This window comes from Anabrus simplex, chromosome 6 (genome assembly GCF_040414725.1).
Source record: "Anabrus simplex isolate iqAnaSimp1 chromosome 6, ASM4041472v1, whole genome shotgun sequence".
Taxonomy (NCBI): domain Eukaryota; kingdom Metazoa; phylum Arthropoda; class Insecta; order Orthoptera; family Tettigoniidae; genus Anabrus; species Anabrus simplex.
Window position 1 is genome coordinate 321701890 of NC_090270.1, and position 26586 is coordinate 321728475.

The following is a 26586-nucleotide window of genomic DNA, read 5'->3' on the forward strand; positions in this document are numbered from 1 at the left end:
TTTCCCCCTGCGAAAATCAGAATATCACAAATATGTTTCTCGGTCATGGCGATCAGTCACTGCACCGTTGCTGGGTAACATTGTCTGGTCATCCATCCATGCCTTAAATCAATGTCTGCAGGGTTGCAGTTCCGTCACACATTTTTGACGCAAATTTTTCGTTTCCTTTTTTTACAATTTGATTTACATCGCACCGACACAGATAGGTCTTACAGCGACGATGCGATAGTAAAGGATTAGGAGTGGGAATGAAGTGGCCGTGGCCTTCATTAAGCTACATTTGCAACAATTGGCGAAAATGGGAAACCACGGAAAGTCATCTTCAGGGCTGTCGACAGTGGAGTTCGAACCCATTCTCTCTCGAATACAAGTTCACAGCTGCGTGACCCTAACCGTGCGGTACGCACATTTTCAGATGAACCCCAACGACAATATATTTATGTAAAAAAGACGATGTGCATTATTTTTCCCGCTGATGCTTCAACTTTAGCCTTCTTGGGTCTTGGACACGAAGGATTTTTCCAATGGGCACTTACATGTTCTGTCTCTGAGTCGTAATAATGGAACCAGGCTCCATCGAAAAAATAACCTGTTTCGAACTGAAGACACCCCTTTCTTTGTTGACATACCAACACACGGTACACTTTCTGTTCGTCGTTCATCACACGAAGACCCACTTTTCTGCAACTTTGCGATAGCTGAGAGTATTGCTAATGGTGCCTTCGGTTGATTCACAAGAGAAATCCATAATTAGTACACCCTGTGCAATCAATACACCTGGATTTTCTCGCACAATTAAATCAGTTGTGTTGACATTGACGTGTATTATTTAGCAGACAATAGCATTGGCTAACAAAGTCCGTTGCGCTTTAATGACACAGTTGAAGTCATAACAGACAGAATGAATGTTGTACACATGAACTGCACTATGTGTCCTGTACTTTAATAAATACCAAGGCAGCATGCATCATTGATTGTAATAATGCTAATAATATTTCTACAATCAGACATGTAGCACTGACGAAGAGCAATGTTGAGTGCTGAAGTGTGCACGTTAGCTGAGTCAACCTGTAGACTATACTAGAACGGTCAGTACGAGATATGTTAACCCGTGTGTTTCTTCCGTCGAAACTCCAAAGTAGCTGGATATATTTTATTGAAATATAGTGTATTTGTAACTTGAACATTACTCTCTCTCTCTCTGTCTGTCTGTCTGTCAATAGCCTATATATATACCGAGTGGTACAGCTGCCCCTGTTCACTCAGTTTTATGCAACCCGCTGGCAAAAGACAGCCCTTGATAGCCGAGCGCGCACGAAGTTACAGGAGGTAAGCGGTGCTCGTTAGTTGAAGGTTCGAGTGCGATATAAGGCATTTTTGTTTCGTTGTTGAATGTTCGTGTGAGTCACGTTCTTGAAGAAAAAATCTAAATCATGATCAGTTCTCATGTTGCAGGTGCTCTGTTATGTTCATTTCTAAGTAGCTCTTAAAAGAGCTATTTGCAGTATAATAAACTATTACCGACAGAGGTACAATGGGCTTGTTTATGTCAATTCGATTGCTTAACGTATCACGTTTTCTATGATACCGAGAACACCCTTTTCTGTCAAATGAAAATGGTTTCTTGAACCATTCAGGTGCTCAAGTCTCTACCGACAGCTAAAGGAGTGGCTATGGTTTGTACAGTACAGTAACATTTCGTAAAAATGACTGCAGTATTGGACTGCACTCTACATAAAATAGTACAGTGTTTTTAAGATGGGTTTCACTTACTGCCTCTTACCGTTTTTGCATTGTGCGGAGAAGTCTATATCGGACTAAAATTGCTGTAAGATGTTGTGCAACATAGAACTAAGACACATTTAATTCCTAGCTGGTTGCATATGTTTCGGAAAAAGTAGGGGCAGCTGTACCACAATTGGCTTCGCTTTACGTCGCACCGACACGTCGTCAAAAACAAAACAAAAACGTTAGGTACAATCTGGCATTTTCCTGGAGGGGAAGTAGGAAATCACGGAAAACCATTTCGAAGATGGCTGAGGCGGGAATCGAACTTCCCTCTGCTCAGTTGACCATCCGAAGCTGACTGGACCCAATTTCAGTCCTCGTACCGCTTTCCAAATTTCGTGGCAGAGTGGGGAATCGAACCCGGGTCTCCGGGGGTGACAGCTAATCACACTAACCACTACACCACAGAGGCGAACCCAGTTCATACTACTCGTGAATATTCAATTATTTGAGGCCTTTTGTTATGTTCTGTCTAAACAAGAGTTACAGAGAAAACAACCAGAACAACACATGTTCCAATGAATGTCCCCATGCCACTCCTCTCTCACAATGGTTCGATTGTTCTTTTCATGTTCGGTACTGTTAGGAACGCACTCAACATTTTTGTTTACAAGAATAGACTTCCTCTCTTCATGAATGTGCCAGTCACAGTAAAGAGACAATGGATCTTGTGCATCACCTGTAGCAGTAACAGCAGACTTTCCACACACCATAGAGCATCAGGTGTAGCCAATTACAATGTCCAATAAAAATGAGTGACAGAACATTCGCTTGCATATCTTCAAATGAAAATTTACAGACCTGAAATCCGAGAGTAAATTATTCCGCAATATTTCCCATAAAAATATAAATCAAATGTACCTCGAAGAACGGTGGCTGCTTAACACAATCAAATCCGGGCATTATCGTCGTAAACTGTAGCTCCACTTTAAGGGCAAGTAAAGTAAACTCATGTCCTCAGCCCGTGGTGGTGCAGCTCTTTTCAGGCACATCCCCATTGGAGGTGAGCTCCATGTACAATTTTATCCACATACCAACACTACTGCCATTCTTAAAATTCTGGCAGTAACGGAAATCGAACTCGGACCTCCGAGGACGGCAGCTAATAGTGCTAACCGTTACACTACGGAGGCGGGCAACTTAAGGGTAATGTATCCTTTATTTCGTACATTAATATTAAGTGAAAACACTTAAAGCATATTCCGTCGTGCTTACTTTTGCACTCAGAGAAAAACTGAAATAATATTGTTTAAAACCCCACCTCCTGGTGTACTGTAAGATTAACCACTTTATTTTACCAGGCTAATAGGAATGACCAAGAATATTACGCAGCATTCACTTCAAAGTCCGCCTCTGTGGTATAGTGATGAAGGTGATTAGCTGCCACCCCCTGAGACCCGGGTTCGATTCCCGGCTCTGCCACGAAATTTGAAAAATGGTGCGAGGGCTGGAACGAGGTCCACTCAGCTTCGGGAGGTCAACTGAGTATAGGGGCTTCGATTCCCACCTCAGCCAACCTGGAAGTGGTTTTCCGTTTTTCCCACTTCTCCTCTAAGCAAATGCCAGGATGGTACCTAACTTAATGCCACAGCCGCTTCCTTCCCTCTTCCTTGTCTATCCCTTCAATCTTTGCATCCCCTCACAAGGCCCCTGTTTAACATATCAGGTGAGGTCTTCCTCTCCAGTGTATCCCCGACCCAATATCTCACGCTTCTGGACGCTGCACTTGAGGTGGTAGAGTTGGGATCCCCCGCTGATTCCGAACGAAACACCAACCCTGGAGGATAAACGGATTACTAAAAGAACAAAGAATTCACTTCAAAATAAAATTATTGCTGTTACGGATACAAATAAAGAAACAGAACGTAATAAAACCTTAAGGCAAGAATGCAGGTGAAATGGGTAACGAGAAGTGTATTCATCCAATGAATTATGTGAACTTAAGACGAATATGGATCCCTTCACAGTGGGCATTCCTCAGCTGATCATGGTCTCCTTTGTTACGTGGAAACATCTCATGGTGCTGAACAGTTGCTTGGGAACGGTACCCCTCGCATTCAAAATAAGTCAAATGGTTTTTTAGGTTGTATTTCTCCAGGCAGTATGGAAAAGTAGGAGTGTATGCCGTTTTCTTTTCTGCTTCGTCGAGTTATTCCTGAGGTGTTCTATTCCGAGCACTATTCAGGTTTGGGACGGAGTTCACTCGGTCTTGTGAGATATGCTAAGGAACCGTTTGATGTGATATTCAACGAACCGATCATGAAAGCCAAACAATAATGCTGAGGAAGTATTGATGTTGACCATGTGACACTGCAATATCTTCAAGCAATCTGACCAGGTCGGGAACGTCTTGGTAGGTCTCAATACCCTCAGTGACTTCCAGGCCCATAGGTTCTGTTATTCAGTTCAAAGGATGGGATTATGAATTACTGAAGTCGGAAAATTGCTCAGAATTATGTATAAAAATAACTATGTGAGATATTTTAAAAATATTTACACTGAGTGGTCAAAAGTCATGGGAAGACACTGAATGTGATGTTAATAACGAGTTGCTCCTCTGCGACGGCAGCATTACGGTGAGGCATCCGACTCTACAAGGTGTTAGAATCGTCCTGGAGAGATCTGGATCCACGCATCTAGCACTGCTACCCACAGTTCGTCTTATGTATTTGGTGCGGAGCAGCATCCCATAAATGCTCGATTATTTTAAGATAGGGGGATCTGGAGGGCTAATCCTTGATTGTAACTTCACTGGAGTGGTCCTCCAACCACCTGCGTGCCACCACAGAGCGGTAACACGGCGCATTGTCCTGTTGAAACATAGCACCTTCACCAGGGTACTCTAAGGTCATAAAGGGATTCAGATGTTCTGAAGGAATGCCCACATAATGTACACCTATCAGCGCTGCCTACATCCGGACAATGGGAGTCTAATTGCGACCATGAGAACGCCGCCCAGACCAGAAATGAGCCACCTCCCACCTGGACACAACCTTGTTAAAACGCAGGATCCATAGCTTCAGGGGTCACACGCCACACTCTCAAGCGCCCATCATCTCGAGACAACTGGAACAGGGATTCATGGGATCATACCACACACCGCCACTGCTCCATGGTCCATTGGCGATATTCGCGGGCGTCGTTGAGCTCTGTGTCGAGGTGTCAGCAAATGGAAATGAGTTGTTCGTTGGCTGGTGAAGCCTATGCGGTGCAGGTGCCTCCTTACAGTCCTGGTAGAAACGGGTCCCTGACCTCCAACTTTCAGATGGACGGTGATCTGACTCACAGTAGCCGGTTGGACGCCCAGTATGTTTCTGCGGAATAACGTGATGTCCGTTCGTTAAACACCTGTGGTCTTCCCGTGTGGCACTCTCGACACTAATGACCGCGGAAACCCGAGTTCGCGTGTAACCCCTGCATTGCTATGACCCATGCACCGTGCGCCAATGATCAACTCACGTACAAAGTCGGTTACCCCTTGCGTCATGCTGTCATCTTCACGACACTGGTGTCTGTGACAGACTGATCAGCTACACCGCAGCTAGCCGCAACGCTGAGGGCTCATACACGGCATACCCTCTAATGGGACACCCCTTTCCGTAACATTTGGTCCTTGAGTGTGTAATTCTTAAAATAATCGTCATCAACACTGGATTCTTTTATTGGACCAATAATTTCTGCTGCATAAAATGTTTTAGGCTGATGTCTCAGTCACATTTTCAGCCACAATCGCATTTCTGAAGTTTCCCTTGCTATAAGGATGACTTTAATTCCGGCTGGTAGAACAATCATGCAGACTTTCACCAGAGTTGTTGCTTGGACTGGCCAGTTGACTCATATTGTGTTCCTTACTCAGTTGTCTATCCACCAACAATGAGCACGTTTATCGATAATCACAATCATGCATTTGTTCCACGCTCAACAATGAGAACAATTTATTGCAGTTTGCTATACAGATTAATTCACCTGTCAGCTTGAATTAAATCCTCCATCCGTCTCACTATTGTTCCTGGTGCAATCTTAACAGGATGACTAGACCGGTGCTTGTGCACAAAGTTTGCGAGCTCGTATGGGAATTTATCTATCCCGCAGTGTACTGCCTTATGCTGAAATATACGTCACACAGTAAACAGGAAATATTTCCTTATAAATCTGTTTTTGATGAAACGCATTTCTTTCACCAAAGTAGTACTAAAATTCGCAGCTGGTCTTCTAAAAGGCCCCATACACGCTCAGTTCGATCTTCAGTCTTACTCGCACAGTCGAAAATGTGGGATATGCAGTCAGTTTTCACTGATTGAAATTTCACCACACACACCTGAAGGAAATCTGGAGATCGCTTCAGTTTAGTATCAGTGTATTTTGCTCTGTATCACATCTCCAAGAGCCTCCATGGCTCAGGCGGTAGGGCGTTGGCCTCTCATCGCTGGGTTCCGTATTCAAATCCTGGTTATTCCATGTGAGATATTGCTGGACAAAGCGGAGACCGGACAGGATTCTTTCCCCGGGTATTCTGGTCTTCCCTATTATCTTTCTTTTCCAGCAACACTCTGCACAATCATTTCAGCTGTCAGTCATTAATCGTTGCTCCAGAGGTGTGCGACGGGCTTCGGCAGCCGGCATAATACCTACCCTCGCCGCTAGATGGGGGCTTCATTCATTCAATTCCTGACACAGTCGAATGACTGGGAACAGGCCGTAGATTTTTCATCATATCTCCAGTAGAATTATTGTGTTAGTAATGGTGCTAGTTACGAAGGAAAGGAATCGAATACAAGAAAGATAATATGGAAGTGGACAAACTGTTGCTTAATAGAAAAGAAGTTTCTCTCATGTTAATTTGTTACAAAAGTTGACTCACTGCCCAGCAGGTGTCTACAAACACGGTCAATTCTCCTTCAAAGAGTTTGGCGTATACGACCTGTTTTAAATAGGGAAACAACAAGCATTCCGACCTTTCCCAAATTCTAAAACATTTGTTCGCTAATAAACTTCAAAATTAAACCCTGAAAAGGGATCCTTTTTCAAGAAGGGAGGTTTGCCTCCACTACTACCCCTCCCTCTCAAATTCCGACTTCAAAATGAAGGGATGAGGGGGGTTTCTTCTCTGACGGGAGGCAAAAAGCCGCCTCTCAGCCAGATCGATTTTTCCCCGGCAGTGTAGCAAACAGATATTTTTCCGACTCATCGGGTATTTTCGGAAACAGATTAGTAAAAGGGCATGATTTTCGCCCTGGGACTCTCATTTACTCGTCCTCAACAACAAACAATCTCGAATATTGGTCGTCCTAGCAGAATGGTTCACCCACTCGTCTGTAGAGCTGGGCATTGTCATAATAGTCCCAAGGTCAATCAAGTTTAAGTTGTTTCTCCTAAAATCACAAGGAGCTGTCTCCTCTACTCATTTCAAGCAGTTTCCTTGTCTCAAGAAAGTAAAACTCTACAGGTCAGACCATTCCTAGAGATGGATGCCCTGTAAATGCATGTCACCGTCTTTTGAATTCCATGAATATACTATTCGAATCCTTTACGCTCTTCTGGGACGTGTGCGGAATATTGAGTGAAAGAGCAGAACCTTGTTTTGTATTCAGCTGCTGGCGACCACCTGACGGCACACAGGGCCACTTTTATAGGTCATTGCTAGTTCCTAGTTTGGTGGATTAGTAGTAGAGCATCGGCCACTGGATCAAAAAGCCGTGGGTTCAAACCTAGGTACAATGAAGTCTCATTGTTGAAGGACAGAAAGACGATCCATGTGGCATTAGATGCCAGCATCTAAAGGGTCTGTGGTATCACTTTCGATGTTATCCCGACAAATTTAATTAAAACTCAGAAAATTGTCTTTTAAGAAAGACTCATTTCCCTCTACCAACTGATAACGCAAAACGGAACGTAGGAATTGACATGCAGGCAGCCTAAATCAAAATTATTACACACAATAGCTGAGGCCATATTGTGATTATTATTATTATTAGTATTATTAATTTATTATTGTTGCTGTTGTAATTGTTATTGCTGTTCTTTGCGTCATCAGTCCATAGACTGGTTTGATACAGCTCTCAGCACCACTATCCTGTGCTAATATTTTCATTTCCACGTAACTACTACGTCCTACATCTGCTCTAATCTGGTAGTTATATTCGTCTACCCCTACCGTTCTTGACGCTTACACCTCCCTCAATAACCAACGGAACAATTCAAATATTATTATTATTCCACCTCTTCAAAACACTTCAGGAGATGAAAGTTATTATTTTGGGGCACATGAATATTAAATAAACTATTTGTGGCTTGCCCGCAAATTGCCACGCAAATAGAAACAATTAACATTCCATGGTTCCCCATTTCTCTATGTAATGTTTGGGCGCCATGGTTACAGTTTTAAATAAAACTGTAAACCAAAATTTATATTTACTAGCATAGAGACTTATACTTAGATCACAGGGGTAGGATTTTAAATAATTAACCATTAAGTATCGCTTAAGAAAGAAAATTAACGCAATATAAAATACAAATGAATTTATTATACAAAAAAATGAGATGAATCGGAAAAGTTTCCTTAAAGCGTAGAGGAATTTAGAATTTAATTTGCTGAATTTACTTATTGCTTGCTTTATCTAATTGAAGCTCACCAATTGCAGCTTCCGTTGAAGTCATCTGGTTTCCGTGGTTAATCGTTCTCTTCTTCTCGATGCTGAATTTGCTCCATGGACATCCTTCCTTCCTTCTCTGATATGGTACGGGCTATCTGGACTATTATTATTGTAATTATTCCACCTCTTCAAAACACTTGAGGAGATGAAAGTTATTATTTTGGGACACATGAATATTAAATAAACTATTTGTGGCTTGCCCGCAAATTACCACTCAAATAGAAACAATTAACATTCCATGGTTCCCCATTTCTCTATGTAATGTTTGGGCGCCATGGTTACAGTTTTAAATAAAACTGTAAACCAAAATTTATATTTACTAGCATAGAGACTTATACATAGATCACAGGGGTAGGATTGTAAATAATTAACCATTAAGTATCGCTTAAGAAAGAAAATTAACGCAATATAAAATACAAATGAATTTATTATACAAAAAAATGAGATGAATCGGAAAAGTTTCCTTAAAGCGTAGAGGAATTTAGAATTTAATTTACTGAATTTACTTATTGCTTGCTTTATCTAATTGAAGCTCACCAATTGCAGCTTCCGTTGAAGTCATCTGGTTTCCGTGGTTACTCGTTCTCTTCTTCTCGATGCTGAATTTGCTCCATGGACATCCTTCCTTCCTTCTCTGACATGGTACGGGCTATCTGGACTAACACTCCCTACTTGCCTAGTCTTTAAATTAGACATTGGCCCTATACTTGTAATAACTGATCAGCGTTGATCGTATGAGGAGAAAATTCAGAGATATGAATTTTTCCATATTAGTAAAAATCTCAAACCAACTGAGCTATACTATTTATACGGTACAGACTTGTACCAAAATTCCGTAGACTTGAACTAAACATAGTTCTTCGTCCACAATATTTACTGAATATCACACATGCCATAAGCTTGTTTCGTTTCTCGTAGATCCGATAACATAACCGAAGCGACAACACATTGTACAAAAATACTTATATCGCGGAGCGACCACACACTGTTTCAAATATCAAATCACGTCGTTCAAAATAGATGTTCACAGTAGAAGTAGTAGTGATGGAGTTTCCCTAAGTATCTCGCTGTAAGGTCGTAAGGTCGTAAAGTTGTTAGCTTCTAAGATCTTCAGGTCCCATTCTCGTGTTGAGAATCAGTATATATCCGGGCTCACTCCCACTCTTGGTAACAGTTCAATCTCAAAACTCATATACAACGAAGTATCTGATTCGATAGATCGAAGCATCAACTCCCCTTCTCTTCCTCCTCGACAAGTCCAGAAGGCGTGGCGATGATATAGCTGACCAGCTTTGCAAGCCTCGCGCACGGGTCGCTGTTTACTAGCCTTGGTCATAAAATAAACCCATGACTAACGCAAAATCCCAAGCTTCAAGAATAACCCTCCGTATACACAAACATGAGATGAAATGAAACAACTATGTCTCAACATATTGACCGTATTTACAACATAATGAATTCTTATCCTACATAATATAATAATTTAAATAATAAAACGATGTTATTATATATACAATATGATTCCAAAATGCCTTGATTACAAATGATTGACGTTGAATAAATATGTTATTACAAATAATAGCCGATAGCGGATAAACTTGATATCAAATGATATCGCGTAAAATGATATTATATTAAATTAGTAGGGCTGGAGAAGCCTGGACGGTTACATTATTATTATTATTATTATTATTATTATTATTATTATTATTATTATTATTATTATTATTATTATTATTATTATTATTATTATTATTATTATTATTACGGGGTTACCGTGGTGGACAGAGGTGAAAGAAAGTGCGGGCATGATTGGGTCTATCTAAGACATACATACTGCACCCATAAGCGAATTCAATACATACATACATACATACATACATACATTATCATTATAGACTGTTATGCCTTTCAGCGTTCAGTCTGCAAGCCTCTGTGAATTTTTTTTTTTTTTTTTTGCTATTTGCTTTACGTCGCATCGACACATATATGTCCTACGGTGACGATGGAATAGGAAAGGCTTAGGAATTGGAAGGAAGCGGCCGTGGCCTTAATTAAGGTACAGCCCCGGCATTTACCTGGTGTGAAAATGGGAAACCACAGAAAACCATATTCAGGGCTGCCGACAGTGGGGCTCGAACCCACTATTTCCCGATTACTGGATACTGGCCGCACTTAAGCGACTGCAGCTACCGAGCTCGGTCTCTGTGAATTTACTAAACGTCGCCACAATCCTCGATTTGCAACTAGTGTTGTGGCCTCATTTAGTTCTATACCTCTTATCTTTAAATCGTTAGAAACCCAGTCTAATCATCATCGTCTTGGTCTACCTCTACTTACCTTCCATAGCAGAATCCATTATTCTCCTAGGTAACCTATCCTCCCCCATTCGCCTCACACAGACAATCAAAAGATTATAAAATTAGAGTTATATTTCTCTTCTTGGTTATCTTTTAGTTTCTTTTCAAAAATAACTTTACAGTTCAGGTACAGAAGTTCATAAGATGGGGTAACAATTTCAGAATATCGAATAACAATTAATTAAACAATTGATTAACAACCTTGAGCTTGAAGCTCCCTAATTATACGTTTTCCATGAGCGCTGAGGCTCCTTTCAAAAAACAGTCAAGGGAACGAACCTCCCAGTTTCTTTTACTTCACAACGAGACAGAGTATTCAAAATATACAATGTTTCAAGAGCACATTTTGCTCCACAAAGTTATCTAGGAGACTGCTCTCCAAACATTACAATGTTACGGCCTTCCAAAGGCACCGTTCAATATTTACGCTAACAACTGCACATGAACAGAAAGAGCATCTATGCTCTATAAATTTTACTCTTGGGAATCTATTTTCAGAAATTTCCAGGCCTGTCAAAGGCTCCACCTACATTTTACAGCATTCGCTCTTGGACACTCAACACTAAGCATAAAAAATGAAGTTGAATTTTACATGGGTGTGAAAAACCCATTCTACCGGGCCTTTGTGGAAAACAACAGGTTGAAGTTACTGGCCTAAAAATCAAAATGGTATGGAAGCGGGCAATTGCACTCCTTGAAATTCGCAATTAACAAATTAAAACCATATTTGGGCCTCTGGCCCGGAGTTACAGGGCTAAGCATATACTATCGAGGCGACTAGATGGAGAGAATATTTAATTTACGAGACTTTCAAACTGAACAAGGTTACAAAATCATAGGCACCACAAAATCAAGTTAATAGGGAACGCGAGAGGGCATCACACTCCCTGATTTTAGTTAAGTTCTTTTGACTTGTTTGAAAGTTACATGTTAGAAAATTACAGTTACTTTAGTAAAGATTGGAAACCTTCCTCTCGAGCTAGCTGCCAAAGACTATAATTTAATTGGGACTGCCATTACCTTGATCTGCTGATCTATTCGATAATGGACTAGACTCACCGACTCCCTTATAACCACACACACTAGTCTGGAGCGATGAATCAGACCACCTGGCCGAAAAATCCGTCAGCTTTTACAACCGAGAGGAAAGATCCAGAAAACTCTGGGCTAAAGCCAGACACACTCCCAATTCTTATTGGGTAATCAAATAGATACAAGACGGAGCCTATTGGCTAAAAAATAATATATAAAATTTTCTATTGGTCAATATTTGAAGTTGGCGGACAGAGATAAAAGTGTTGTAAACTTCAACACACCAAAACCAAAGAATAATGAACTCAGTTTAGGTAACCTAGGAAAAAAATATTACTTAACAATTTTAATAGTCCATCTTCACACCAGAGGGCATAACATAAGTTGATTTTATATTTGCTAGAGAAATCTGTTGATGAAAGATCAAACTTGCGCTAGTTGTTGCGAGTTTTAGGTTTAAGATGGCAGTTTCCAAGGCGCTTCATTTAAATGAACGGAGCGGGTGTACCTCCAGGTAAATTATTATTATTATTATTATTATTATTATTATTATTATTATTATTATTATTATTATTATTATTATTATTATTATTATTATTATTATTATTCGAGTAATTATACACCGATGGTGATTGTGGAGATTACCTTTTGAGGGGAAGTACAAATAGGTTACCATCCCACCTTACCCTGGAAAAGGTCCCAGATTTCAAATGATGAAGCTATTGATAAATGAAGACGAAATGCCACGATGGGTGTAGAAAAGGAAAGCAACCCTAGACCTCGCAAACCTAATAATGTCCCAATCGGAAGAGAACAAAAACTGACCAGGGAGCGTCAAATAGGAAAGATGAAAGTAAAAACCGAACCCAGGTAAATGACAATGCCACATTCTATTAGGGTTTCCCTGGTCGCCGGTCCATGTTTCCAAGTTGAATTGTAAAAGTAGGTTTTAAAAATATATTCTAATATGCTCGAAGTATCATAGTTTCCACATTAAGTTCTGCATGGAGCAGTTATGACTAGAGTCCGGATTATTAGGTGCTGATAGATTAGAATGCAAACTTAAGCCATTAACAAGTATACCCTACACTGCGCAACGGTTATGCTATGAGATTTGCATAGATATTAGGGGTACAGCCTGTAGAACTCCTTGAATTTATGCTATTCTTCCTACATTTTGGTATAACGGGTTGCATAACACTTCCTACAAACCAAATTACTTTGCATTCTAACCTATTACCACCTACAAATCCGAGGTATAGTTATGACTGTATGTTCAAAGGTGTAAAAATAATGATTTTTGGTGAATTCCTATTAGAACAATCTGCTTCTGGAGACGCCCTCATTTCTTCAAAAAGAAATTCTGACCTTCTTTCATGCAGTCATGATTTTGACGGGCAGTGTTGGCTTAACCCAAAAAGTGAGCAGGTGCACAAATGGTTTGTCGTGTGGTATTTGTAGCTGAAGTAAAGTGAATCTTGCGACAGCCTGGTAACTGGGAGTAGTATGGTTATAGAAACACGTGGCAAATGTCGTTGGATGGCTGCTTTGCTCTTTATCTTTCACAGAAATTCGATCTACTGGTAATTCAAGGTCACTTTTCTGCACTTTCCTCCCTTATACCGGGTGATTTATCCTTCATGGGACCGCTCCACACGCACTTGGCCGAACTCTGCAACTCTCAACTTAAACGTCTCGTTCGCAAGCTTGAAGGCCTGTCGAAAAGCCGGAAGGAAGGGGATTTGTATGAGATTAACTCTAGGATCATACGTACTTGTTATTGTGTGTTAATCAAGTGTTCATTACGTGACAGTGCTTTAAGTATTCAAGGTTTGGTTTCCACGGTGAAAAATGTAACCCCTTGGCTGTTCGTTAACACAACTTTCCCCATGAGAAGGTTGCCACAAGGACAAAGTATGTCGACTACACAGTATTTTGTCTTCTAAGTTATTGGCGAGTTTGCTAGTGTGCCAGATAGAAATAACCGTCACAGAAATCAGGAATACATTTAGAATGTAGCATTATATATGGTGCTCAAATGTTATATTGATGATTGTGAAGTATGGTTACTGAAACTCGTATTGCTGCGATAGCGATGTTGTGAAGTTATGTCCGGTTGAGGCCGAGAGAATCCCATAGCTGTACAAGAAATTTAGGGACTGTGCCTCGAGCTCCGATCATGAGTCCATGGACGGAAATATTGTCTAGGTTATATCTGTCTTTATAGTAGTTCACGGTTAGCTGGTAAATCCGACTTCTTCTCGGCGTCCACCTCTTCGGCTTGGGCAACGTGCGACTCGAAACGTATTGTGGGATCTAACATTAGCCCTTGCTTGCTAGCTGGTTGAAAGGCTATCATGTCAATCCGCCTGTTACTGCCGCCGGTAGCTAGGCCAGAGACCTCTTCGTGCACCGTGAAACGGTGATCCCTCAGCGAGGTCGCGATCATGTGTCGTACTCAATGATGGCGAGAATTTCTCAATACCTCCCCGTGAGGACCAGGTATCCAGGACATGGGCAAGTGTTTCGTGCTCTCTGTGACAACGCCGACAGAGGGTGTTGTCCTGGGACCTTCCTGGCACGGAGCGAACGGCGTACACATTCGCTGTCATCTTGATGGCCTCTCTCCATTCCGCACAGGATACGCCTCGGTGATCTCTTATCCATTTGTTCCCTGGCGTGTATTGCTGGAAGAGCGCAACGCCCTTTCATTTGTGCGGCAGCTTCGTCCATGACTGAACTTCTCTGTCTCGTAGTATCTGAACAGTCACGTGAAAATACAATGTTGCTGACCTTCTGCTTCTTCGAAAATATTTTATGTGTATATGTCAAAATAAATCCTCGTTCTTTGGTAGAACAAGTTTGTAAAATGCTTTGTCCAGTAACTCAAATATCGTTGTATAAAGTAATTTTATTTTTACTCAGATTGGTGACTAGTGCTTCTGCTTCGTCCCACGATGATCTGTGGCTTGTTTTGTTCACGTGAACGGGAGGGCAGTGGGGGTAGTCAGGTAAAACTTCGGGCGTGGGATAAAAACGCTTAATCCTGCTAATGTTACTGAGAAGAAAATGCCATGGATTATTGAGGTATTAAAATAAAATGAATGCTTGTAATTGTCAAAGTCTTAAAAGGTATTCGATTCCAACTTGAATAACTTCCAGTTAACAAAAAATATGGCTTATGACTGGGGGTCATCTGAAAATTTGCATTAAAAAATTAGCGATTCAAAATGTGTGACACGATGTTAACTAGCATGTATAAAAATAAGTTGGTGATTTTGTACTCCCACAAAATATACACAACTAAACTTAATGGAAATCAATTTCTAATTCTTTTTTTCTCATGTGCATCATTTCGATACGAGGATTAATAAGGTAGAAACAAATTACGGTCCGTTTTTTAGTCTAACTTCAAGCGGACTAATTTTAGCTTTGTTATCCATTTGTCTGCTCGTCCGTTTGTTGAGTACATGCGTGTATAACTGGAAAACTACTCTACATATTTCTACCAAACTTCACATCTGTGCTTGGGTAGGTATTAGGGTCAATATTATTTCTAAATCTCGAATTGCTTTGGGGGTTTATAGGATGTGGAAACTGTGATTTTACCCTCCCACAAAATATACATGACCAACCTTAATGGAAAACTACCAGCCTAAATGGAAATCAATTTCCAAAAGAATTTCCTCATGTGCACCTTTCCGATAGGAGGATAACAAGGGAGCTGTTTTACATGCTGTCATGCCATTTCAAGTTGGGTTAAATGCTTTAATTAAAGAAACATTTTACTCTTTTCGATAGAACAAATAATATGAGAAGTTATCGTCAACGATTGAATTCATGATTCTTCAGCCACAGTGCCATTCCCGGTTTCAGATGAACAACAATATGTAACCAAGAAATACTGAGAATTACGCTCAACTTCGCACCAGGAACGGTATCGTTCAATAAACGCTGTGATGTACCCCATTCTGTCTGCACTTTGTTCAGCTTTATGGCACTTCACGTTCCTGCCGCGAGCTTTCGTAGAAGAATATCAGTTTAACATTCCGTGTTAAATGTTTGAATACATGATTACTAATTCCCTGCGAATAACGGGTACATATAGCTGATTCAGTTCCTCCCCCCCCCCCCCTTTAGAAGCACTGAATCCTAAACTTGACTCCAAATTCTATATACTGTAGATGTCTCTAGAAAACGATTCGTTGGATACAAAGAAATTAATCGTTATCATTGCGAGTTTCATATACTGAATAGCAAAATATTTATGATAATTTAATTTTCTTTAAGGCAGTATGACACAATTTTTAATTATAGGAATCATCAGAGGAAATTCTGTGTGAATCTTTCAGGATCGTCCTGTGCAAGCGATGAGTTTCCCCGGCTCCATTTGGTGAGATAGGACGACTATGGGGAGAGTTTGCGGTCAACCTGTTGCATTGCGTATTAAGAGCACGTAGGGGAGACGGTGTTGGACTTGGTGATTATCACTAATACGGACTGCCGTTATCGTGATAGCTATTCAAGGAAGGGATTAAATACAATGGTTGGAGTAAACCAAGAAAACAGTGGGTGAGAAGTAAAGAGTAAATTACGCATAGGGACAATATAGATGAGTAAACTCGTCAAGAAGAATGTCTTCATAATCACTTTTTTTAAATGCTATTTGTTCGGGGCGTCGACCCTTGTGGATCCTTTCCCCCTACTGGCACCATATTCTATGAACCTGCGTGTTATTGGAATTGCGGAAGTGTGGAGTGTTGTTTGTGAGGAAAGGAACATTGAGGACGAAAGACACAAACACCCAGTTCCCAGGCCAGGGATATTAATCATTACAATTAAAAAACCCTGACCCGGCCGGGAATCGAACCCGGGGTCGCCGGGTGACAGGCGGACGCGTTGCCCCCTACACCGCGGGGCCAGACTCATAATCACTTACTCAAGCTTCCTCTGTGGATCAGTGGTAGAGTGTCGGTTTCCAGGTCCCTAGATCATGGGTTCAAACCCTGCAGAGGTAGTCGGAGTTCCGATGGACGGGAAATGTCCATTCGTCACGCATGTCGTACGATGCCGACGTGTAAAAAAATATCTGATAGCAACTCGGCGTTTACTCCACAAAAGAAACTGAAACCCAGAGATCTGACTCACTCTGCCATCTGGTAGAGTAAAATGGAACGTCGAAATTGACACGCAGGCAGTTTAAAATGAAAACAATATAATTCCTGCATGAGGCAGCTCAAACCATACTATTGATTATTTATTTATTTATTTATTTATTTATTTATTTATTTATTTATTTATTTATTTATTTATTTATTTATTTATTTATTTATTTATTTATTTTTGCTACTTGTTTAACGTCGGACTAACACAATTAAAGGTTTTTGGTGACGGAAGGATGGGAAAGTGCTAGAATTGGGAATGTAGCGGCCGTGGTCTTAATTAAGGTATAGCCACGTCCTGCGTGCTGGTGTTAAAATGGGAAACCACGGAAAACCATCTTCAGGGCTGCAGACGATGGGATTCGAATCCACTGTCTCCCGAATGCAAGCTCACAGCTGCGCGATCCTAACCACACGGCCACCTCACTCGGTATTATTATTATTACTATTATTATAATTAGTATTAGTATTAGTATTAGTATTAGTATTAGTATTAGTATTAGTATTAGTATTAGTATTAGTATTAGTATTAGTATTAGTATTGTCCGGCTCCATGGCTAAATGGTTAGCGTGCTGGCCTTTGGTCACAGGGGTCGCGGGTTCAATTCCCGGCAGGGTTGGGAATTTTAACCATCATTGGTTAATTTCCCTGGCACGGGAGTTGGGTGTATGTGTTGTCTTCATCATCATTTTATCCTCATCATTACGCGCATGTCGCCTAAGGGAGTCAAATCGAAGGCCTGTACCTGGTAAGCCGAACATATCCTCGGACACTCCCGGCACTAATTGCCATACGCCATCTCTCATGTCTCTCTCATTATTATTATTATTATTATTATTATTATTATTATTATTATTATTATTATTATTATTATTATTATTAGTTAGTCTGAAAATAGTAGAACTAGTGGTAACACGTACAAATTCCACAGAGCTTTAACAAGTAAAGTTCAAAGATAAAAAATATCTACCACGACTGGAAAGCACCGTATTATGTAACGAGATTTATTCACATGTGAACGAAAGACAACGCGTTCTCTAAATTAAAGCGTTAAATATAGGAAAAGTAAATATATACATTATTTCTTTCCTTATAAGTTTGTGTAAGAATGAAGTCAGCTTACGGATGAAACTATATTTTCTACGGGTTTTTCTTTTCAGATTGACTTTACTGTATAGGAGTAAAATCTGGGTGGACTCAGGATATCTAGGTTAGAATTAGCGAAAGTGATTGCTCGCACAAACAGCTAGGATCAATTACAGGAGGGTAGTCAGAATGAGGAGGTAGAAGCTAAACTAGGAATGAACTCGACAGATTAAGCGGTATGCATAAACCGGCTTCAAATTTTGGTTCGTATGAGACGAACGAAGGAAGGTAGGTTTCCGAGAAGAAGAATAAACTTGTTCATGGAGAGTGAGGGAAGTAGAGGGATACGAAGTCGGCGATTGTTGTACAGATTTTCTACCGATTTAAAGATAAGAGATACGGAACTAAACGGGATCACAAAATCAGTTACAGATTTTGGAGGCGTTTAGTTTTTTCACATAAACGCTGCAAGGCATAATAGTATATAATGAAGATATATAAATTTATTATTTGTGTCATCTTAAATGTCCGACACGTGTTTCATTCTTTAGAACGCTGTTTCAATAAATCGTGTAGAGAGAATTTCTCTCATCGGTTGGCCGGCAGGCGCGCCCAGCTTATCTACCTCCCGTTGACTCATCACTGCCCGCTCCTCGGCGTAGCAACAAGGAGAGCACTTCGCTCACTTTATCCGTGCATGACAGGAGGTAATAATTATGATTAAGAAAACAGGAATTAATAAAATTAGTAATTAAGAATTAAGAAGATACAGTTTCCTTATACGGTTTCAATTTTAACATTTTCGTAGCCAGTCATGCTGAGCTCTTTGAAACCCCGGCTCCTTGTCCAAGTCGTCTTAGGGATTATTTTTGTAGGTGTATATTCTAATATTTCTGAGATTTCATATACTTCTTCCTCGTTTAACACGTTGAGTGCCAGACCGATTTTCATAGGATTGCCGTCTAGTGCCGTGAGCTAATAACATCAAGTTACTTCCTGGTGCCAAAATGTTCACAGGCTTAACCAAGCAAATGATCGCTGAAATGAGGATGTATTTATGATATATTAGGTTAACTTATTATGTATATTAGGTAAAATATTGCGACCCCATATGGGGTCGTATTGGTCATTACGAACTGTACAAGTACACGCGCCCCCATATGGGGTCGTACTTATACAGTAGTTACTGACACGAACCTCGGTAATATTTATCCTTTTCCTTTGCAGGGACGCCTTAAATGCTGTTGATTATGAGAGATGTGTTATCTTGTTCATACCGGAGCCGTAAAAATGTACGATCCCCGATTTCAGGTCAAGAAATGTTTGTAAATGACGATCTTCCGATTTTAGGTTAGGAAATTTTCGTATAGAATATAGTTATATAAGGTAATGAAAATCATGTGAATTTGGTAAATTAGGATGTAACAGAATAATATTATAAGAAGAATTAGTACTTAAATAATACTGAACATGTATATAATTTTGTTTGTATCAATTTTAATTTGAGTAAGAGAACCTAGCAGCGATTATCGTGCAACATGGGAAACCAGTGACGTTGAAGACGGTCATAATTTTTTCAACAGCTGGCTTAGAAACCCGGATTACAGTGGGGATACGTGTGCTGAAGACAGTAACATCAATGTGGATGAACGTGCGAGATCGCTATTTGCTCTGTACTGGGTTCAAAATCACTGTAACTATATACTTCGTTTACATCATCATTGTCCGACTTCTTCGATATATCGTCCAAACTCTCTGCACTAAATCCTTTACTGTTTGATATACTCGTAACGACTTACAAAAGAAAAGCAAACTCACAGCTCTGCACACTTACATAAACAATCCGTGCGCGAGATAGACAATGAATTTGTCACCCTACAAAGCACTTTGACGTACCCATATGGGGTCGCGCCAAAACAGGAATTGAGGAATGGAAGGTGGACTATGCACGTATTTAAATAGACGACCAGCAGATGGCAGGAAGACACTTTATAGACCTTCGAAACACATACCTACTGCGCACCCAAATGGGTACGCATAGTTCTCAAGTTAGAACGAACGTACGACCCCATATGGGGACGTGAAGTTCAAAAACTTGACTACTCTCACGTACCCAAATGGGGTCGCATGGCACTCAACGTGTTAACACTTCGCTTCGTATCGAGTAAAGAACCAGTTCCTCTCAATTTGTTTACGAGCGTACACACGGTCTCTTTATGAGGAGGGCATACCCCGGGAAATTGTGTTACAAATCGCCTAACAACTTCCCTGCAAAATTCTGGTTTCACATAATTATCGTACATAGATACCTTTTACTCTATCTTGTACTCAAGTGGAGGCATTATGAGAAATATTCCCGGAAGAAACATTTCACAACTCGAGAATAGTCGGAGCGACAGATCAACACTTAACACACGTTCTAAGCACGGACCTGAACTGCGAAGTGCAGGCATTCCCGTGCTGCCGCTGCGCTGTGTAACGGGAAGTGATGAGTCAACGGTAGGTAGATAATACGGGCGTGCATGCCGACCAACCGATAAGAGAAACCCACTGTACTTCCGGAAAAAGTAATTCATTAAGTGGAAAAATGCTTCCGCCTATGTACTTATCCTATTTTGCTCCTCAACCCCAAATTCGAAACCCCAGCTTGGTCCCCTCGAGACATTTTTGAAATTCTCTATTTTTCTCGGGATCTTGGGGCTTTCAGGTTCGATTCGGGGCAGGCCGGGGATTTTATCTTCATGGGATTGATTTGTGAACCTCGGGACTCGGCACTCATGTTTACCTCAATAGCGCAAATTACACGACACTGGCAAACAGTACAATAACACGCAAAAGATGACATTATCCTTTCATATAGGGCTCCGTGAAGAAGGGCATCCATCCGTGAAAATGGGCTTAGTCGACCAGGGTGTGGTAACATTAATTTCGACTTACGTTTGACGAGTGATTTTTAATGTTGATAGGGATGAGTGGCTCAGGTTGTGGAGCGCTGGATTTCTGATCTTCAAATAACAATTTTGATCCGGGAGCAGTGGGGTGGTTGTTACATGAATTTCCGCGGTCCAGAGACGAAAAGAACAGTGAGGGATAAATGGCTGGACAAAATCAGAACCAAAGACTAAGTTTTGACAACAATATTTACTAAAATGTATTTTCTTTCTTTTCGCAGACAACTTGTCAAAATACAGTCCGGTCCCTCGGTGTAGGGGGCAACGCGTCCGCCTGTCACCCGGCGTCCCCGGGTTCAACTCCCGGCCGGGTGAGAGGTTTTAATTGTAAATGATTAATATCCCTGGCCTGGGGAATGGGTGTTTGTGTCGTCCTTAACGTTCCTTTCCTCACATTCAACACTCTACACTTCCACAATTCCAATTACACGCAGGTTCATATGATATGGTGTCAAAACCCCCAAACCCCATGGGCACTACGGCCCTGAAGGGCCATGGCCTACCAAGCGACCGCTGCTCAGCCCGAAGACCTGCAGATTACGAGGTGCCGTGTGGTCATCACGACGGATCCCCTCGGCCGTTATTCCTGGCTTTCTAGACCGAGGCCACCATCTCACCGTCAGATAGCTCCTCAATTGTAATCACGTAGGCTGAGTGGACCACGAACCAGCCCTTAGATGCAGGTAAAATTCCCTGACCTGGCCAGGAATCGAACTCGGGACCTCCGGGTAAGAGGCAGGCACGCTACCCCTACAACGCGGGGTCGGCATATCATATGGTGCAAGTAGGGGCTAAAGATCTCTTAGGTCGACGCGCCGAAAAAATAGCATTTAAAGAAATGAAAAATGTCAAAATACAACAAGAGAGGATCAACAACAGGAAATTAACAAACAAGTTTAGAAAGTTTACAACTAGGGAGAGAGGACTCCAATTTTTACACAAGACTTAGAGTCGAAACCATACTAAATTTTTAATTTCGTGTGGCTATTTCTAGCCGAGTGCAGCCCTTGTAAGGCAGACCCTCCGGCGAGGGTGGGCGGCATCTGCCATGTGTTGGTAACTGCGTGTTATTGTGGTGGAGGATAGTGTTATGTGTGGTGTGTGAGTTGCAGGGATGGTGGGAACAGCACAAACACCCAGCCCCCGGGCCATTGGAATTAACCAATTAAGGTTAAAATCCCCGACCCGGCCGGGAATCGAACCCGGGACCCTCTGAACCGAAGGCCAGTACGCTGACCATTCATCCAACGAGTCGGACGAAACCATACTAATAGGTCTTATTAAATAAAAGGCTTTGACATAAACAGGTGATGCATTACCCTTTACAGAAGCAGTTCCTCAACAGAGTGAATGTAGAATAGTACTTATTCATAACAGAAAGGAGGTGAAGCTTTTAGATTAGATCAAAGTTACCACAAGAGAAGTCGAACTCTCAACTGCAGAGTTACATTTTAGAAGGGTCTCGAAGCCTGAACAACAATTTATATTTTACACTTTGCATTGCCCTCATCGGCCTCGAACTCACATTACCTAAATGAATTTGTCCAGATACCTCTAGTTACATTTAGCAGAATTACACTTTCTGCTCTCGAAATCTTAAAAGGCTTTAACACTCGCTACCCTTATACCATAGGGGAGCCACACCCGGAAATGGTATTGAAGGATCTAGAAAAATGCAGGAGCTGAAGCCCAAACTACACGGCCAACAAATGGAAAACAAAGGTTCATGAGAAGGCCGAAAAAAATTAAAATGGATGCTGAACCCAATCAAGCACTCCAAGTACAAAACTTGTTACAGGGCATAAGGGCCACTGACACAGAGGATAAACCATGCCACTAGGTGACTAAGACAAGAAAAGCTAAAGTCCTGAAAGAAGGGACGAAAATATTAGAAAATCCTAGTCACCAGAAAAGGAAGTTAATAAGGGAAACGAGGGTACCCACTCGTGCGTTCTTATATTTTATACAGTACCCTTTATGGGTTTTACATTAAATCTATATCATGCCTACAAATTCTACACTATAAACCCTAATCGAAATTAGGAAACCCTTCATTAAAATTTGAGGAAACGCAGATCTACCTAAAAGTTACATGCTAAAGGGGAACGTTGGTATCTTCCCTTTGCCACTCGTAGATGAAATTCACATAGTTAAATAATAGTTCTGCTTTACCTCATGCCGCCATTTTTACGCCAGCCCCAGCCTCTGCAAATACCTTCCTGACATTTCTGGGAGTTATCGATCATTTTGTCGCAAAGAGTTTGTTTGTATTTTGGAATGAAGACCATGTAACCTACATGAAAATCTATGTTTGTTTCAGGTATGCGCATCTTAGTCATGTTGCTGTTAGACACTTTGCCCATGCTGGGGAATGTTTTACTTCTCTGCTTCTTCGTCTTCTTCATCTTCGGAATCGTGGGAGTCCAATTGTGGCAGGGCATCCTTCGGCAGCGCTGTTCCCTACGACAGCTACCCAACGTCAGCTACCCGGCGTGAGTAGTAGTGACCCGTCTGCTCCTTATTGCTCTGCTGCTTCATTTTCTTAGTTCCTTTTAACTACCACCATTAAAACTAAAACATCTCAAATAGGAATGATGACGCACATAAGTGCCTCATGCAAGCAAGGTTAGTTCTGAATCTCTTTTTCTCCCGATCCACGTAACTGAAATTCTTTTGCTTCCCTCAATAGTTTAACATTTTGTCTTCCCACATCACAAATTTGTGATTCCGAAACACTAATGTGATTAATTATCAGCAGTATATCATTTGAGGTGTTATTGCTTTAAATTGTATTTCCAAATTTGCACCCAGTGAGAGAATATTGTGTTTCCGCAACATGTAAATTTGTAATTTCGTAATAGTACTGGTCTTTACTTATCACTAGTAGATAATTTGGGGCTTCATTCATCTGAGAATGTATTTTCAAACTAACCCAGTAGGGGAATTTTACAAGGAACTGTTCGGAAAATGCGATTAATCACAGATCGATAATTCTAAGACAAATGGTACCGTACAATAATTCCCCTTGCTTTTGCAATAGTTAAATATTTTGGGAAGAACACGATATAACCGAATATTTTAGAAGCCATAATTGAATGTATTATAAGAGTGAACTTAAACAAGGGGACAATGGAACGAATACTAAGTAAACAAATACGTATTACATCTTCTTTCCCCAGAGATAGACTGATAGATACAGATCACTGAAGGAAGGTTTGCAAGTTATGTACCAATGTCTAATATTTTCTACCGTAGTAATTGAATTCTATATTTTCAGAAGTATATTATAAAGTGCGTGAAAATGCTTTAGAATGTAGAGCGTTTAACAGAATGTCACATTATTTAGAACTAACTCCCGTGCACATTCCTTGCAATAACAAAATAGTTGCCTCCGTCTTGTTTTCTCCAGCAAAAAATTCCTCTTTTAGTCACCAAGACATGAAGCTGGGAAGCAGCAATACAGCAATTCTTTAACACAGACCTCATAAAGGCTCTGGTTATTAGACTGGTCTGTGTAATAACGCAGCTGACGCCCTAAGTCTCAAATATGAGACAACACCACTAACAGGTACAACTACGTCAACAGCCATGACCCTGAACGCACGCGAAAGATTTTCACAAGGAGTCTTTAAGCTAAACAAAATATCATCAGAATTCTGATATTTCAAAGATTTTTTCACCCTGTAGTAATAAAAACATATCAGACAATCTTGTTTGAAGGTTTCCGTGAGAAGCAGTCATCTAGGACAGTCGAAGCCCTCTGAAGGTATACAGTATGTTCTTTATCACGCGTGCAGATGAATGTGAAAGTTAATGACAGTAACGTTAGGAAACCGGCTGAAATTCCTCAGCGTAATGTTTCATTTATTTATTTATTTATTTATTTATTTATTTATTTATTTATTTAACGTTTAAGATTAATAAGAGTATCCAGTCTATTTTCAAAATATTATTAAGTATACTGTGTGAGCCTCCTTGGCTCAGGCGTCAGCGCGCCGGCTTCTTACCGCTGGGTTCCGTGATTCAAATCCTGTCATTTCATGTGAGATTTGTGCTGGACAAAGCGGAGGCGGGGACAGGTTTGGTTTTCTCCGGAAACTCCGTTTTTTACTCTGTCACATCTCATTCCATCAACACTCTCCAAAATAATTTCGTTTCATCTGCTAGCCATTAATCATTGTCCCAAAAGAGTGCGACAGGATTCGACAGCCGGCACAATTCCTTTCTTTGCCGGTAGACGGGGTCTTCATTAATTCCATTGCTGACTCGCTCGAATGAGTGGAAACAGGCTGTAGATTTTTGTTAATACTGCGTAATGCATAAAGCCATCGAAGAACAGGAATGAGATGAGCTATATATTAAGCACAATTTTTCCCACCAATTTCTAACAAAAGAGTAATATTACGAAAATGTTGCAAGTATTGCACTGGGAAGAGTAAGGAGACGAGCTGCTTGACTACGCGGTATGTTCCGAGCTGTCAGCGGAAAAGTGGCGCGGAATGATTTTAGTAGACGAATAAACTGTAATAGAGATTATAAAAGTAGAAAGGATCATAATAATATAAAGGAAAAAGTTCGTATTCAAGAAAACAAATTGGGGAATATATTCGTTCATTGGGGACTGGAATATGATACCGAGGGAGATGTTTGATAAATGTCCAACCTCTTTGAAATCATTAGAACAATTACGTAAACATCTCATAGGGAATCTGCCACCTGAAGACAGTCCTAAATGCAGATCAGCGTTGATTGATTGATTGATTGATTGATTGATTGATTGATTGATTGATTGATTGATTGATTGATTGATTGATTGATTGATTGATTGATTGATTGATTGATTGATTGATTGATTGATTGATTGATTGATTGATTGATTGATTGATTGATTGATTGATTGATTGATTGATTGATTGATTGATTGATTGATTGATTGATTGATTGATTGATTGATTGATTGATTGATTGATTGATTGATTGATTGATTGATTGATTGGTATTAAGATCATATGGCAACTTAACTCATTTTAATGTTTCGTAGATGGCCTCGTTGATATTAGTATGTCAGACAGCTGGTTGGTTAACCTCACGAGGTTGAATCCAAAATTAGAATCTTTCTACGAATTGAGAATCGACCCGGGGACGGCCAGGTAAAAAGCAAATATGTTAATCTTACAACCCGGGGCTGGCAGTGTCCATAGTATAGGACTAAATAATGCAGAGAGTAAGAACAATGGCCACATAACCGGTAACAAATCAAACTGAGAGATCCAATGCCGACCATGCTGAACACCTCCCAGTGATTCTGAATGTAAGCTCTCCTGAGAAACTGGCGGATTCTTTCCAGAGAAATGTTGAAACGTTACGTAATTTTATGTCCCAGGAACCCTTACTTTTACAACTAGCTTTACGTGGCGTCGACGCAGATAGGTCTTATGTCGACAGTGGGACAGGAAAGGATTAGACGCTGGAAGAAGTGGCCGTTGACTTAATTAATGTACAGACGCAGCATGTGCCTGGTGTGAAAATGGGAAACTACGGAAAACCATATTC

At 40.7% G+C, this 26586-nt stretch overlaps 1 protein-coding gene across 1 annotated transcript in view; it reads left to right on the top strand.

The window, feature by feature from the left end:
* Positions 1-26586, top strand: part of Ca-alpha1T (Ca[2+]-channel protein alpha[[1]] subunit T) — a 614336-nt gene that overhangs the window by 168485 nt on the left and 419265 nt on the right. The window contains exon 4 of the mRNA XM_068228299.1: positions 23354-23525. Coding sequence (XP_068084400.1) covers positions 23354-23525 — 172 coding nt within the window. The remainder of the gene's footprint in view (positions 1-23353; positions 23526-26586) is intronic.